This window comes from Hyla sarda, chromosome 4, assembly GCF_029499605.1.
Source record: "Hyla sarda isolate aHylSar1 chromosome 4, aHylSar1.hap1, whole genome shotgun sequence".
Lineage (NCBI taxonomy): Eukaryota > Metazoa > Chordata > Amphibia > Anura > Hylidae > Hyla > Hyla sarda.
Genome location: NC_079192.1, coordinates 184,424,294 through 184,437,432, shown reverse-complemented (window position 1 = coordinate 184,437,432; position 13,139 = coordinate 184,424,294). Strand labels below are relative to the sequence as shown.

Below are 13,139 nucleotides of genomic sequence, written 5' to 3'. Positions count from 1 at the left end.
CAGCACAGTCAGGTTCTATGGGGGCAGCAGATCTATAGGGACAGCACAGATTGGATCTACAGGGGGCAGCACAGTCAGGTTCTATGGGGGGCAGCAGATCTATATCGACAGCGCAGATGGGATCTACAGGGGACAGCACAGTCAGGTTCTATGGGGGTCAGCAGATCTATAGGGACAGCACAGATTGGATCTACAGGGGGCAGCACAGTCAGGTTCTATGGGGGGCAGCAGATCTATAGGGACAGCACAGATTGGATCTACAGGGGACAGCACAGTCAGGTTCTATGGGGGGCAGCAGATCTATAGGGACAGCGCAGATTGGATCTACAGGGGTCAGCACAGTCAGGTTCTATGGGGGCAGCAGATCTATATGGGACAGCATAGATATTCTCTATATAGGGACATTACAGGTGGGATCTATAGGGGACAACATTGTTAGGTTCAATAGGGGACAGCATTGTTACGCTCAATAAGGGACAGCGCATTTAGGCTCTATAAGGGACAGCGCTCTCAGGTTTGTTAGAGGACAGCACAGATTAGATCAGCATATCTATATGGGACAGCAGATCTATAGGGGCAGTACAATTAGGATCTATAGGGGACAGCACAGTCAGGTTCAGCACAGATTGGATCTACAGGGGGCAGCACAGTCAGGTTCTATGGGGGGCAGCAGATCTATAGGGACAGCACAGATTGGATCTACAGGGGACAGCACGGTCAGGTTCTATGGGGGCAGCAGATCTATAGGGACAGCACAGATTGGATCTATAGGGGGCAGCACAGTCAGGTTCTATGGGGGCAGCAGATCTATAGGGTGCAGTACAGTTAGGATCTATAGGGGATAGTACAGTCAGGTTCTGTAGGGGACAGCAGATATATAGGGGGCAGTACAGTTAGGATCTATAGGGGACAGTACAGTCAGGTTCTGTAGGGGACAGCAGATATATAGGGGGCAGTACAGTTATGATCTATAGGGGATAGTACAGTCAGGTTCTGCAGGGGACAGCAGATATATAGGGGGCAGTACAGTTAGGATCTATAGGGGATAGTACAGTCAGGTTCTGTAGGGGACAGCAGATATATAGGGGGCAGTACAGTTAGGATCTATAGGGGACAGTACAGTCAGGTTCTGTAGGGGACAGCAGATATATAGGGGGCAGTACAGTTAGGATATATAGGGGATAGTACAGTCAGGTTCTGTAGGGGACAGCATATATATAGGGGGAAGTACAGTTAGGATATATAGGGGATAGTACAGTCAGGTTCTGTAGGGGACAGCAGATATATAGGGGCAGTACAGTTAGGATCTATAGGGGACAGTACAGTCAGGTTCTGTAGGGGACATCAGATATATAGGGGGCAGTACAGTTAGGATCTATAGGGGACAGTACAGTCAGGTTCTGTAGGGGACAGCAGATATATAGGGGCAGTACAGTTAGGATCTATAGGGGACAGTACAGTCAGGTTCTGTAGGGGACAGCAGATATATAGGGGCAGTACAGTTAGGATCTATAGGGGACAGTACAGTCAGGTTCTGTAGGGGACAGCAGATATATAGGGGGCAGTACAGTTAGGATCTATAGGGGGCAGTACAGTCAGGTTCTGTAGGGGACAGCAGATATATATGGGCAGTACAGTTAGGATCTATAGGGGACAGTACAGTCAGGTTCTGTAGGGGACAGCAGATATATAGGGGGCAGTACAGTTAGGATCTATAGGGGACAGTACAGTCAGGTTCTGTAGGGGACAGCAGATATATAGGGTGCAGTACAGTTAGGATCTATAGGGGACAGCACCGTTTCATACTCACTCCTTACTGCTCTCTCCCTCAGGTTTAGTCACCGGCTGGTCCCTGGCATTTCTGGCCTTCGAAAGGTACATTGTTATCTGTAAGCCGATGGGAAACTTCTGTTTCAGCTCGAAGCACGCGCTGGCGGTAGTGCTGTGCACCTGGCTCATCGGGATTGCGGTGTCTGTGCCCCCGTTCTTAGGCTGGAGCAGGTAATGGTTCTTAAGACTCCTTTCTTCTTGTCTCGGTTTGTCTGTAATAATCGAACCTTCGGTCGTAAGATACAGATATTATTATTATTGCACTTATGACGTGTTTATACCCCTTGGAGAGCCCACAAAAGATGCGGCATGCAACAACTAAAAAAAAAACTCCGGACTTTGGTAGAGCAGGTTCACTTGGCTTCTCAAACATGTCTGATACGGAAAAACAGGCGGGGAGTGAGTGTGTGGCGCTGTGGCTTAGTTGGTTAAAGCGCCTGTCTAGTAAACAGGAGATCCTGAGTTCGAATCTCAGCAGTGCCTAGTGTTTTTTTTTTCCCCCTCCAATCTTTTATACCACAAATAGATTTTTGTCATTATTCGTATGTATGTATGTATACATATCTATCTATCTATCTATCTATATATACATAAACATATATATATAACTCAATGGGGCATATTTAGCAAAAGATTTAAACTGGTTTTTCCTGTCTAAATTTGTCGCACAGAAAGTCGCAGTCTAAATATGTGCGACTTTTCTGCGACTTTTGCTCTAGAGGATTTTTAGAACATGATGCATACAAGTCTATTTTAGACTGAAATGCATTGGAAAATGCATTGGTGCTGAATTTATCAAGTGCGACTTTTCAGCGACAAGTCGCATCGGCTGAAAGTACGACGAAATGTCAGACCATGTTGGAGCAGATTTAAAAACAGTCTAAAGCATAGATCCCGAAGTCTGTGCGCAGAATTTATCAAGAGCCGTGCGACTTTTGATAAATGAGGCGCACAATAGACCGGCCTAACCCTCTGTAGTTTGGTCTATATTGATGCGGGACATAGACAACTTTGATAAATCTCCCCCACTGTGTGTGTATGTATGTTCCACAAAAACATCCAAACGGCTGAAGATATTAACATAACACGTTACTTATATGTCAACAACAAACATAGGATAGGCAATTTAACCCTTTCTCACCCCCATTTGCCAGGGGCGGGGTTTATGTTTAAAGTCCCATACAAGTCTATGGGAAATATATGTTCCTACATAACTTCCAAACGGCTGGAGATATTTCAATAATACTTGGTCACATGGTACTTATATGTCCACTTAAAATATAGGATAGTTAATTTAACCCTTAACCACCCCTATTTTTGAGGGTAGGGTTTTTTGTTTAAAGTCCCATGAAAATCAATGGGAAATGTATGTTCTCACATAACTTCCGTACAGCTGGAGATATTTCAATAACTGGTACACATATTACAGGTCGGGATAGGAGGACGGGATTTGAGGACGGGATAGGAGGACGGAATAGGAGGACGGGATAGGAGGACGGGATAGGAGGTCGGCATGGGAGGACGGGATAGGAGGTCAGGATAGGAGGACGGAATAGGAGGTCGAGATAGGAGGTCGAGATAGGAGGACGGGATAGGAGGTTGAGATAGGAGGACGGGATAGGAGGTCAGGATAGGAGGACGGGATAGGAGGTCGAGATAGGAGGTCGAGATAGGAGGACGGGATAGGAGGACGGGATAGGTGGTTGAGAGAGGAGGTCGAGTTAGGAGGTCGGGATATGGAGGGGATAGGAGGTGGAGAGAGGAGGACGGGATAGGAGGTCGGGATAGGAGGTTGAGATAGGAGGACGAGATAGGAGGATGGGATAGGAGGTCGGGATAGGAGGTGGAGATAGGAGGACGGGATAGGAGGACGACATAGGAGGTCGAGATAGGAGGACAGGATAGGAGGTCGAGATAGGAGGACGGGATAGGAGGACGGGATAGGAGGTCGAGATAGGAGGATGGGATAGGAGATCGAGATAGGAGGAGGGGATAGGAGGATGGGATAGGAGGGTGGGATAGGAGGTCAAGTTAGGAGGTCAGAATATGAGGTGGAGATAGGAGGACGGGATAGGAGGTCAGGATAGGAGGTCGGGATATGAGGACGGGATAAGAGGACGGGATAAGAGGACGGGATAAGAGGTCGGGACAAGAGGTCGAGATAGGAGGACGGGATAGGAGGACGGGATAGGAGGACGGGATAGGAGGACTGGATAGGAGGTCGGGATAGGAGGTCAGGGTATGAGGACGGGATATGGGGTTGGGATATGACAACAATATATGGGGATGGGATATGAAGTAAAGCTTCCTCCTCTGTTGATTTCCCTCCCCAACAAGGATGAGGAAGGAAAAACCGGGCAACACCGGCTACTCAGCTAGTATATATATAAATCAATGTGTGTGTGTATGTGTGTGTATGTGTGTATGCATGTTCCACAATCACGTCCAAACGGCTAAAGATATTTACATGAAACTTAGCACACATGTTACTTATATGTCAACAATAAACATAGGATAGGTCATTTAACCCTTACTCACCTCCATTTGCCAAGGTCTAGGATTTTGTTTAAAGTCCCATACAAGTCTATGGGAAATATAAGTTACTGCGTAACTTCCAAACGGCTGGAGATATTTCGATAATACTTGGTCACATGTTACTTATATGTCCACTTAAAATATAGGATAATTATTTTAACCCTTAACTACCCCCATTTGTGAGGGTTGGGGTCTTTGTTTAAAGCCCCATGCTAATCAATGGGAAATGTATGTTCCCACATAACTTCCGTATGGCTGGAGATATTTCATTACCTGGTACCCATATTACGGGTCGGGATATGAGGACGGGATGGGAGGTCTGAATAGGAGGTCGGGATAGGAGGTCGAGATAGGAGTCGAGATAGGTGGACGGGATAGGAGGACGGGATATGAGGTCAAGATAGGAGGTCGGGATAGGAGGTTGAGATAGGAGGACGGGATAGGAGGTTGGGATAGGAGGTCAAGATAGGAGGACAGGATAGGAGGTCGGGATAGGAGGTCGAGATAGGAGGACGGGATGGTCGGGATGGTCAGGATATGAGGTCGGGATAGGAGGTCGAGATAGGAGGTCGAGATAAGAGGACGGGATAGGAGGACGGGATAGGAGGTCAGCATAGGAGGTCAGGATGGGAGGACAGGATAGGAGGTCGGGATAGGAGGTGGAGAAAGGAGGACGGGATAGGAGGTCGAAATAGGAAGTCGAGATAGGAGGATGGGATAGAAGGACGGCATATGAGGACGGGATATAAGGATGGGATAGGAGGTCGAGATAGGAGGACGGGATAGGAGGTCGGGATAGGAGGTCGAGATAGGAGGTCGAGATAGGAGGATGGGATACGAGGATGGGATAGGAGGACAGGATAGGAGGTCGGGATAGGAGGTCGGGATAGGAGGACGGGATAGGAGGACGGGATAGGAGGACAGGAGGACAGGACAGGAGGTCGGGATAGGAGGTTGGGGTGTGAGGACGGGGAATAGGGTTGGGATACAACAACAATATATGAGGACGGGTTATGAAGTCAAAAGCTTCCTCTGTTGATTTTCCTCCACAACAAGGATTAGGAAGGAAAAACCGGGCAACGCCAGGTACTCCGCTAGTATCTATTTATCTATCTATATATATATATATATATATATATATATATATATATATATATATAAATAAATAACTCAATAATGTGTGTATGTATGTTTGTGTCTATGTTCCAGAATCACGTCCAAACGGCTAAAGATATTTACATGAAACTTGGCACACATGTTACTTATATGTCAACAACAAACATAGGATAGGTAATTTAACCCTTACATTTGCCAGGGTCGGGGTTTTTATTTAAAGTCCCATACAAGTCAATGGGAAATATATGTTACTGCATAACTTCCAAACGGCTGGAGATATTTCGATAATACTTTGTCACATGTTACTTATATGTCCACTTAAAATATAGGATAGTTAATTTATCCCTTAACTACCCCCATTTGTGAGGGTCGGGGTTTTTGTTTTAAGTCCCATGCAAATCAATGGCAAATGTATGTTCCCAAATAACTTCCGTACGGCTGGAGATTTTTCAATAATACCTGGTACACATATTACTCATATGTCAAATAAAAAGATATGATAGTTAAATTAACCCTTACCTACACCCTTATACAAAAGATGGGTTTTTGTTTCAAGTCCCCTGCATATATATGGGACTTCCAGTACCTTACTCCACAAGCTCCGCTCTGCATCTCCTGGTGAATGTGTCAGTCTGGCTTGCAAGCCCCACCCCATCTCACAAAGATACGCTCACATTTTTAGCCCCACCCTTTTATTATCTATCCTTTTTGTGCATCAGTCTGGCTTGCAAATCACGCCCAGTCCCACAAAGCCACGCACCCTTCTATTTCCAGCTTACAATATCTTCATCATATAAGGATGGTATATAAGGTCGGGATATGAAGACGGGATGTGAGGATGGGATATGAGAGTGGGATAGGAGGTTGAGATTTGAGGATGGGATATGAGGTCAGGATATGAGGACGGGATATGAGGTCAAGATAGCAGGATGGGATAGGAGGTTGGGAAATGAGGACGGGATATGAGGACGGGATAGGAGGACGAGATATGAGGATGGGATAGGAGGTTGCGATAGGAGGTTGGGATAGGAGGTCGGGATATGAGGTCGGGATATGAGGACGGGATATGAGGACAGGATATCAGGTCAAGATAGGAGGATGGGATAGGGGGACGGGATATGAGGTTGGGATATGACAACAATATATGAGGACGGGATATAAAGTCAAAAGCTTCCTCCTTTGTTGATTTTCCTCCCCAACAAGGTTTAGGAAGGAAAAACCGGGCAACGCCGAGTACTCAGCTAGTATATATATAAATGTAGGTAGAGGGGAGCACCGTGCTCAAGGATTCCGGATCCGTCTGGGTGCTCAGCTTCAGGAACAGACCGATTCCCAAATAATATTCAATAAATCGTGGGTTTATTCACACATCTGTGCAGAAATGCTTTTCTGCACAGATGTGTGAATAAACCCACGATTTATTGAATACTTTGGAGTGCCGCTTCTACTTTCATTTGTGTATATATATATATATATATATATATATATAAAATCTAAGAGAAATCAGGGTTCAGCACTCGGCACTATCTGACTATTGCACATGTCAATACCAGCCTGGCATGGCTGGAAATAAGTCCATAGCAGCAATGAGACACAGCAAATAAGACGTCAGAGATCCGGAATATTGAAGAATGGCTTCTGAGTTTATTCCACAAAGTGAATGTGCAACGTTTCGGCGTAAAGCCTTTATCAAGCATGCTTGATAAAGGCTTTACGCCAAAACGCTGCACATTCACTTTGTGGAATAAACTCAGAAGCCATTCTTCAATATCCCGGATCTCTGACGTCTTATTTGCTGTGTCTCATTGCTGCTATATATATATATATATATATATATATACACACACACAAGCAGGAGAATACAGCAGCACACTGCTAGCACAAACATATATATGAAATATGAAATGCTATAGTGAAAAATTGAGGTGCTTAGCTTACCATTTGGCCAAACAGCGTGTACCATCCCACCACGATAAGGGGACCTCATTGGGATGGACCCTACACTATGAATTGCCAGTTCCAGTTCATTAATTCAGTTACCAGGCTTGCAAGGTCTGGGGTGCAAAACCAACATGGAGGTAGCCATATATATATATATATATATATATATACCATATATATATATTAATCTGATGAAAGTCTTGCTGAATGTCCGCTCATGGAATTCAGTGAGCAGAGATTAAGATCTGACAGCCGCCGACGAAATTCTTCGTCGGTAGGACCGCGCCGTCACCATTGACGGCTATGCAGTGGTTGCGGAATTCCGTACAAAGAATCAACATGTTCATTCTCTGTGCGGAACAATTTCTGAGGCAGAGTTATCCGCCACAAAAATTTCTCAGTGTGAACGGGTCTCGCTGAAGACCCATTCACACGGATGGTAATGTTCACTGTGAGGAATTCCCAGTGTGAACATACCCTAACACAGTCCTGATGTTGACTAAACTTTGCTCTGTAGACAGACATCACTTCTAATGCAGAACAAACAAACGATGATCCAGCACTTGTAAAAACGAAGCAGCTTTATTGAAGATCACTGTACACGGATTAAAACCAACCATATCATCAGATGCGTTTCGAGCGCATGCGCTCTTCTTCACTTCTAATGACCTTATTTCTCATAGACATTTAGGCATAAAGCAGATGATCTGGCATCTATTGCACACTGTACCATGTGAGCTTGCTGGGAAGTTGTCTGTAGGTGTTTCAGTAGCAGGAGATATACAGAGGACTAAAAAAAAAAGCACATTAGGCGACCAATAAGGTTGAAAATCAGTTAGCGACAGCTTGAAGCTTCTGTGTTTGTGATGTCACACCATGTCTCCTTTATTCTTGTCTATGGGAATGGCGTGATGCCTGTGGTCGCCTGTCATCTGGAACGGAGCAGAGTTCACTCCGTATACTGGATGACAGGGGGCACGCTCTGAAGAACGCGGGAGGGTCACAGCGGCCGGACCACCACAATTACACATCTTCTCCCATATCCTTTCGATTGGGGATAAGATGTTTTGGGGCAGAGTACCCCTTTAAACCAAAAAGGAAATAATGAGCATCTCAAGCAATATAATAAGGGCATGTACATTTAGACAAAATCATCACTGATTTCCATATCCATTCTGCATAAAAGGAGTGAAAATCCACAGCATAGTCTCCATGGCATGGATGTCCTATGGGCCTAAACTGTAGCAAATCCACATGAGAAATCTGAGCGTATACCTTGGCTCTCTGACACTGATTCCAAAGTGGATTTTTCTAATGGAAAAATCCACCTCTTGAAACACATAACTGAGAAAGGGTCTCAGCAATTTTAACATTGGTTTAGGAATAGGCTGAAAAAAATTTCAGCTTTTGGGATCCATATGTATCAGTGACACCCCCCCCCCCCCCCCTCCCTTTTTTTTTAATCAAACTATCACTTTATTAACAAGACGTGGTTTGCACACTGGCAATTTTTCTAAAACCACAATGGATGTACTTCTTCCACTTACACTAAATGCACATTTACTGTCCACTCCTGGTATATGTCAGTATACCTTTTATTTAAGGAATGGAAAATCATTGACAACCATGCTTTTCTATCTCTTAAATTAAACATATACCTGCATAACACAGACCAGACTAGAGCGTGGCCGGTCTGTGACTAGAGCCATAGGTAGTACGGAGAAATACTGCTGTATGGACAGTGTGGCTTTAGTCTATTGTAAATGGAATGTAAAGAAAAGGTAACATACTTAGGCTCACTGGTTATACGGTGGCCCTCAGGTTACAATATTAATTGGTTCCAGGATGACCATTGTATGTTGAAATCATTGTATGTTGAGATCATAACCTGGTAATTGGTTCTGAAGCCACCAAAATGGCATCCAAAAATAGGAAAGTGAGGATTAAACAATAATAAGTAGATGACTAATATAGATAAAGCAAGTCCTTATAAATAAAAGTAATAACTGCTGGGAGCTGTAAATCACTGTCTATGTAGAGGACGGAGGCTTCTTCAGGGTCCTGTACAGTACACACAATGTCCTAAAAAAGTAAAATGGAGCTGACCTTACTTGGTGTCCAAAGGAGCAGCTAACAATGGCACAGGTTAAGAGTAGTACAGAACTTGTAATACCTCCCTGTACTGTAGGGAGGCGCTACCAGACTGCCAGTCAGTGCATGCACTTCAGTAATACAGGTCTTGTACCAGTGAATGCCCATTCTAATTGGTCAGTTCTTCCAGCCATTGACACGTTTCACAGATCTGGACTGTCCAAAGCATTGTATGTTGAGTCTGGTTTCCAGTTACAATGGTCCAGAAAAGATCATTTTATGTTAAAATGATTGTATGTTAAGGCCATCGTAAGTTGAGGGATCACTGTATTGTTTCGATACTTTTTTTTTACTGTATCAATAATCCTCCAGTATTGTTTTGGATCCTTATGATTAATGGAAGTAGCATCTCAGATTTATCACTATCTTCCTTTTGTAAGTGATTTCTGTGTTTTCTTGCTTCTTGATGTCATACATGCTTCTAATTTATCAAAAGGTCACACAGGCTTGATAAATTTGCCACACATAGCAAAAAAATAAAAATAAAACAATTACTTCAGAACGCCAGATAGGTTTGGTAGGCATAGCTTTGGTGATCCCATAGACTTGCTTTGAGGGGGCGGGGCGTGATGTCACACAGGGGCGGAGTCATTACATCACGATACTCCGGCTCCAAGGTCGTCACGCTTCACACTCGGAGCCTCCAGCGCTGTGGAGAGCTCACAAAGGTGGGAGCGGAATGACAGATTGCGGGGGTCCCCAGCGGCGGGACCCCCGCGATCATACTTCTTATTCCCTATCTTTGGATAGGGGATAAGATGTATTAGGGCCACAGTACCCCTTTAAGTTCCTGTTCTGATTTTGGCTTACAAATACAGATGCCAAAGTACTGACAAAAATACTGCTGTGTGAAAGTGGCCTATTTAAATAATGTTTTCAAAGACTGGATACATCCCAAATAATGGAAACACTGATGCAAAAAGTGTATATACCTTTTTATTTTTTTTTTAGTATTTATTTAAGACTTTTGCAAAAACAAAACAAAATAAAGCATAACAAAGACTCTCCAGAGAACTCCACAGAAGCACCTCTTCACCCACCAGGAGAATAATACAGTGATCCCTCAACTTACAATGCTACGGATAGTCCAGATCTGCGAAACATGTCAATGGTTGGAAGAACAGACACATTCAGAATGGGCATTTGCTGGTAAAACACCTGTATTACTGAAGTGCATGTACTGACTGGTAGCGCCCCCTACAGTACAGGGATGTATTACATGTTCTGTACTACTCTGTACCTGTGCCAGGGTTATCTGCTCCTTTGGACACCAGGTAAGGGCGGCTCCATGTTACTTTTTTAGGACATTGCGTGTACTGTACAGGACCCTGAAGAAGCCTCCGTCCTCTACATAGACAGTGATTTAAAGCTCCCAGCAGATCTTTCTTACTTTTATATGTAAGGATTTGCTTTATCTATATTAGTTATCTACTTATTTTTCTTTAATCCTCACTTTTTCCTATTTTTGGATGCCATTTTGGTGGCTTATGGTCTCAGCATACAATGGTTTCAACATACAATGGTCGTTCTGGAACCAATTAACCTGTTCAGGACGCATGGCGTATGCATGCGCCCTGCATCCTGAGTCCTTAAGGACGTAGGGCGTATGGATATGACCGTGGGAATTCCGGTCCCCGCCGCTAGCCAGTCGGGGACCGGACCGGGATGCCTGCTGAAATCATTCAGCAGGCATCCCGGCACATCGCCGAGGGGGGTCCTGAGACCCCCCCATGTCGGCGATCAGAGGAAATCGCATGTCAATTCAGACATGCGATTTTCTGCTATTCCGGGCTGATCGGGTCTCTGGTGACCCGATTGCCTGGAAAATAGGGATGATCATCCTAAGGCATAGGAGCAAGGTTGCTGTGGTGCCATCCCCTCCTATCCCCTGCCATTAGTCAGCAATGAGTACTGACCAATGGCAGTTGAAGACGGGGGGTTGACATGGAAACTGGCAGAGAAGATGGCGGCCAGTACCTGTGAAGAAGATGCGGTGGGGACCGGCGATCATCGGTGGCATCAGCGGAGATCAGCGGCGCAGGTAGGGAGGCGACGGCGTGGAGCATCAAGGAAGGTGGCAGTAAAGCTATCTTTACTGCTGCCTTCCTAGTGGTTGCCAAACTGCAACTCCCAGCCTTTGGCTGTCTGGGAGTTGTAATTTTGCAACATCTGGAGGGTCACAGTTTGGAGACCACTATTACAGTGGTGCTCAAACGGTAGCCCTCCAGATGTTGCAAAACTACAACTCTCAGCATGCCTAGACTGCCCAGGCATGCTGGGAGTTGTAGTTCTGTAACATCTGTCCCTTATGATTTTGCAATTTTCATGAAAATGTTGAAAATTGCTGCTATACTTTGAAGCCTTCTAATGTTTTCAAAAAGTAAAAACATGTCCATTTTATGATGCCAACATAAAGTAGACATATTGTATGTGTGAATCAATATAAAATGTATTTGGAATATCCATTTTCCTTACAAGCAGAGAGTTTCAAAGTTAGAAAAATGCAACATTTCCAAAATTTTCATGAAATTTTGGGATTTTTCACCAAGAAAGGATGCAAGTAACAACAAAAATTTACCATTAACATAAAGGAGAATATGTCACGAAAAAACTATCTCAGAATCAGAATAATCGGTAAAAGCATCTTATAGTTATTAATGCATAAAGTGACAGTGGTCAGAATTGCAAAAAAGGGCTGCGTCCTTAAAGGAGTAGTCCAGTGGTGACTCAGTGGTGAGCAACTTATCCCCTATCCTAAGGATAGGGGATAAGTTGCAGATCGCGGGGGGTCCGACCACTGGGGGCCCCTGCGATCTCCTGTACAGAGCCCTGACAGCCCGCGGGAAGGGGGCGTGGCGACCTCCGCACGAGGCGGCGGCCGACACGCCCCCTCAATACAACTCTATGGCAGAGCCGAAGCGCTGCCTTCGCCAATCTCCGGCTCTGCCATTGAGATGTATTGAGGGGGCATGTCGGCCGCCGCTTCGTGTGGGGGTCGACACCTGCTATCTGGGCGGAGAGCCGGGGCCCCGTACAGAGATATCCCCCCCCCCCCCGCAATCTCAAACTTATCCCCTATCCTTAGGATAGGGGATACGTTTTTCACCACTGGACTACCCCTTTAAGGTGAAAGTGAGCTGTGTCCTTGAGGGGTTAATATTGTAAGTTTAGGGACCACTGTACAAGACAATAGGCAGAAACAGATGCAGTGCAATCATGAAGTCCCCAGAGTTAACAGCCCAACAACAACCAACAAACACTCAAACACCCATGCACACACACACACACGCATCACTCAAACACCCATGGGAACCCTACGTCACCTCTCAAGGACAAAGTGCCACCTTAGTATACCTTTTAAAGTCTTTATGTCATTGATATGCATACACCGTTGAAAACTGTATACAGTACATACATTGCTTTACTTATCTTACTCTAACCCTGGGTAAAGCTGGCTATATACATTACATAGTTGTTTTCGGCACTCCCTCAAAACATGTGCTTGTATTGATATGTGACATATTTACATAAGTTTTGCTATAGGAGAAAGAAATATGCTGTATTGT

At 44.8% G+C, this 13,139-nt stretch overlaps 1 protein-coding gene, 1 long non-coding RNA gene and 1 other non-coding gene across 3 annotated transcripts in view; 2 read left to right on the top strand and 1 right to left on the bottom strand.

Annotated features, from left to right (window-relative positions):
• Positions 1-2,131, bottom strand: part of LOC130368818 (uncharacterized) — a 31,696-nt gene extending 29,565 nt beyond the window's left edge. Inside the window, exon 1 of the long non-coding RNA XR_008892575.1 lies at positions 1,811-2,131. This is a non-coding gene — a long non-coding RNA (uncharacterized LOC130368818). The remainder of the gene's footprint in view (positions 1-1,810) is intronic.
• OPN1SW (opsin 1, short wave sensitive) overlaps positions 1-13,139 on the top strand; it is a 30,223-nt gene that overhangs the window by 5,833 nt on the left and 11,251 nt on the right. Inside the window, exon 2 of the mRNA XM_056573073.1 lies at positions 1,833-2,001. Coding sequence (XP_056429048.1) covers positions 1,833-2,001 — 169 coding nt within the window. The remainder of the gene's footprint in view (positions 1-1,832; positions 2,002-13,139) is intronic.
• Positions 2,240-2,313, top strand: TRNAT-AGU (transfer RNA threonine (anticodon AGU)). The gene has a single exon. It is a non-coding gene; the product is annotated as a tRNA-Thr (tRNA).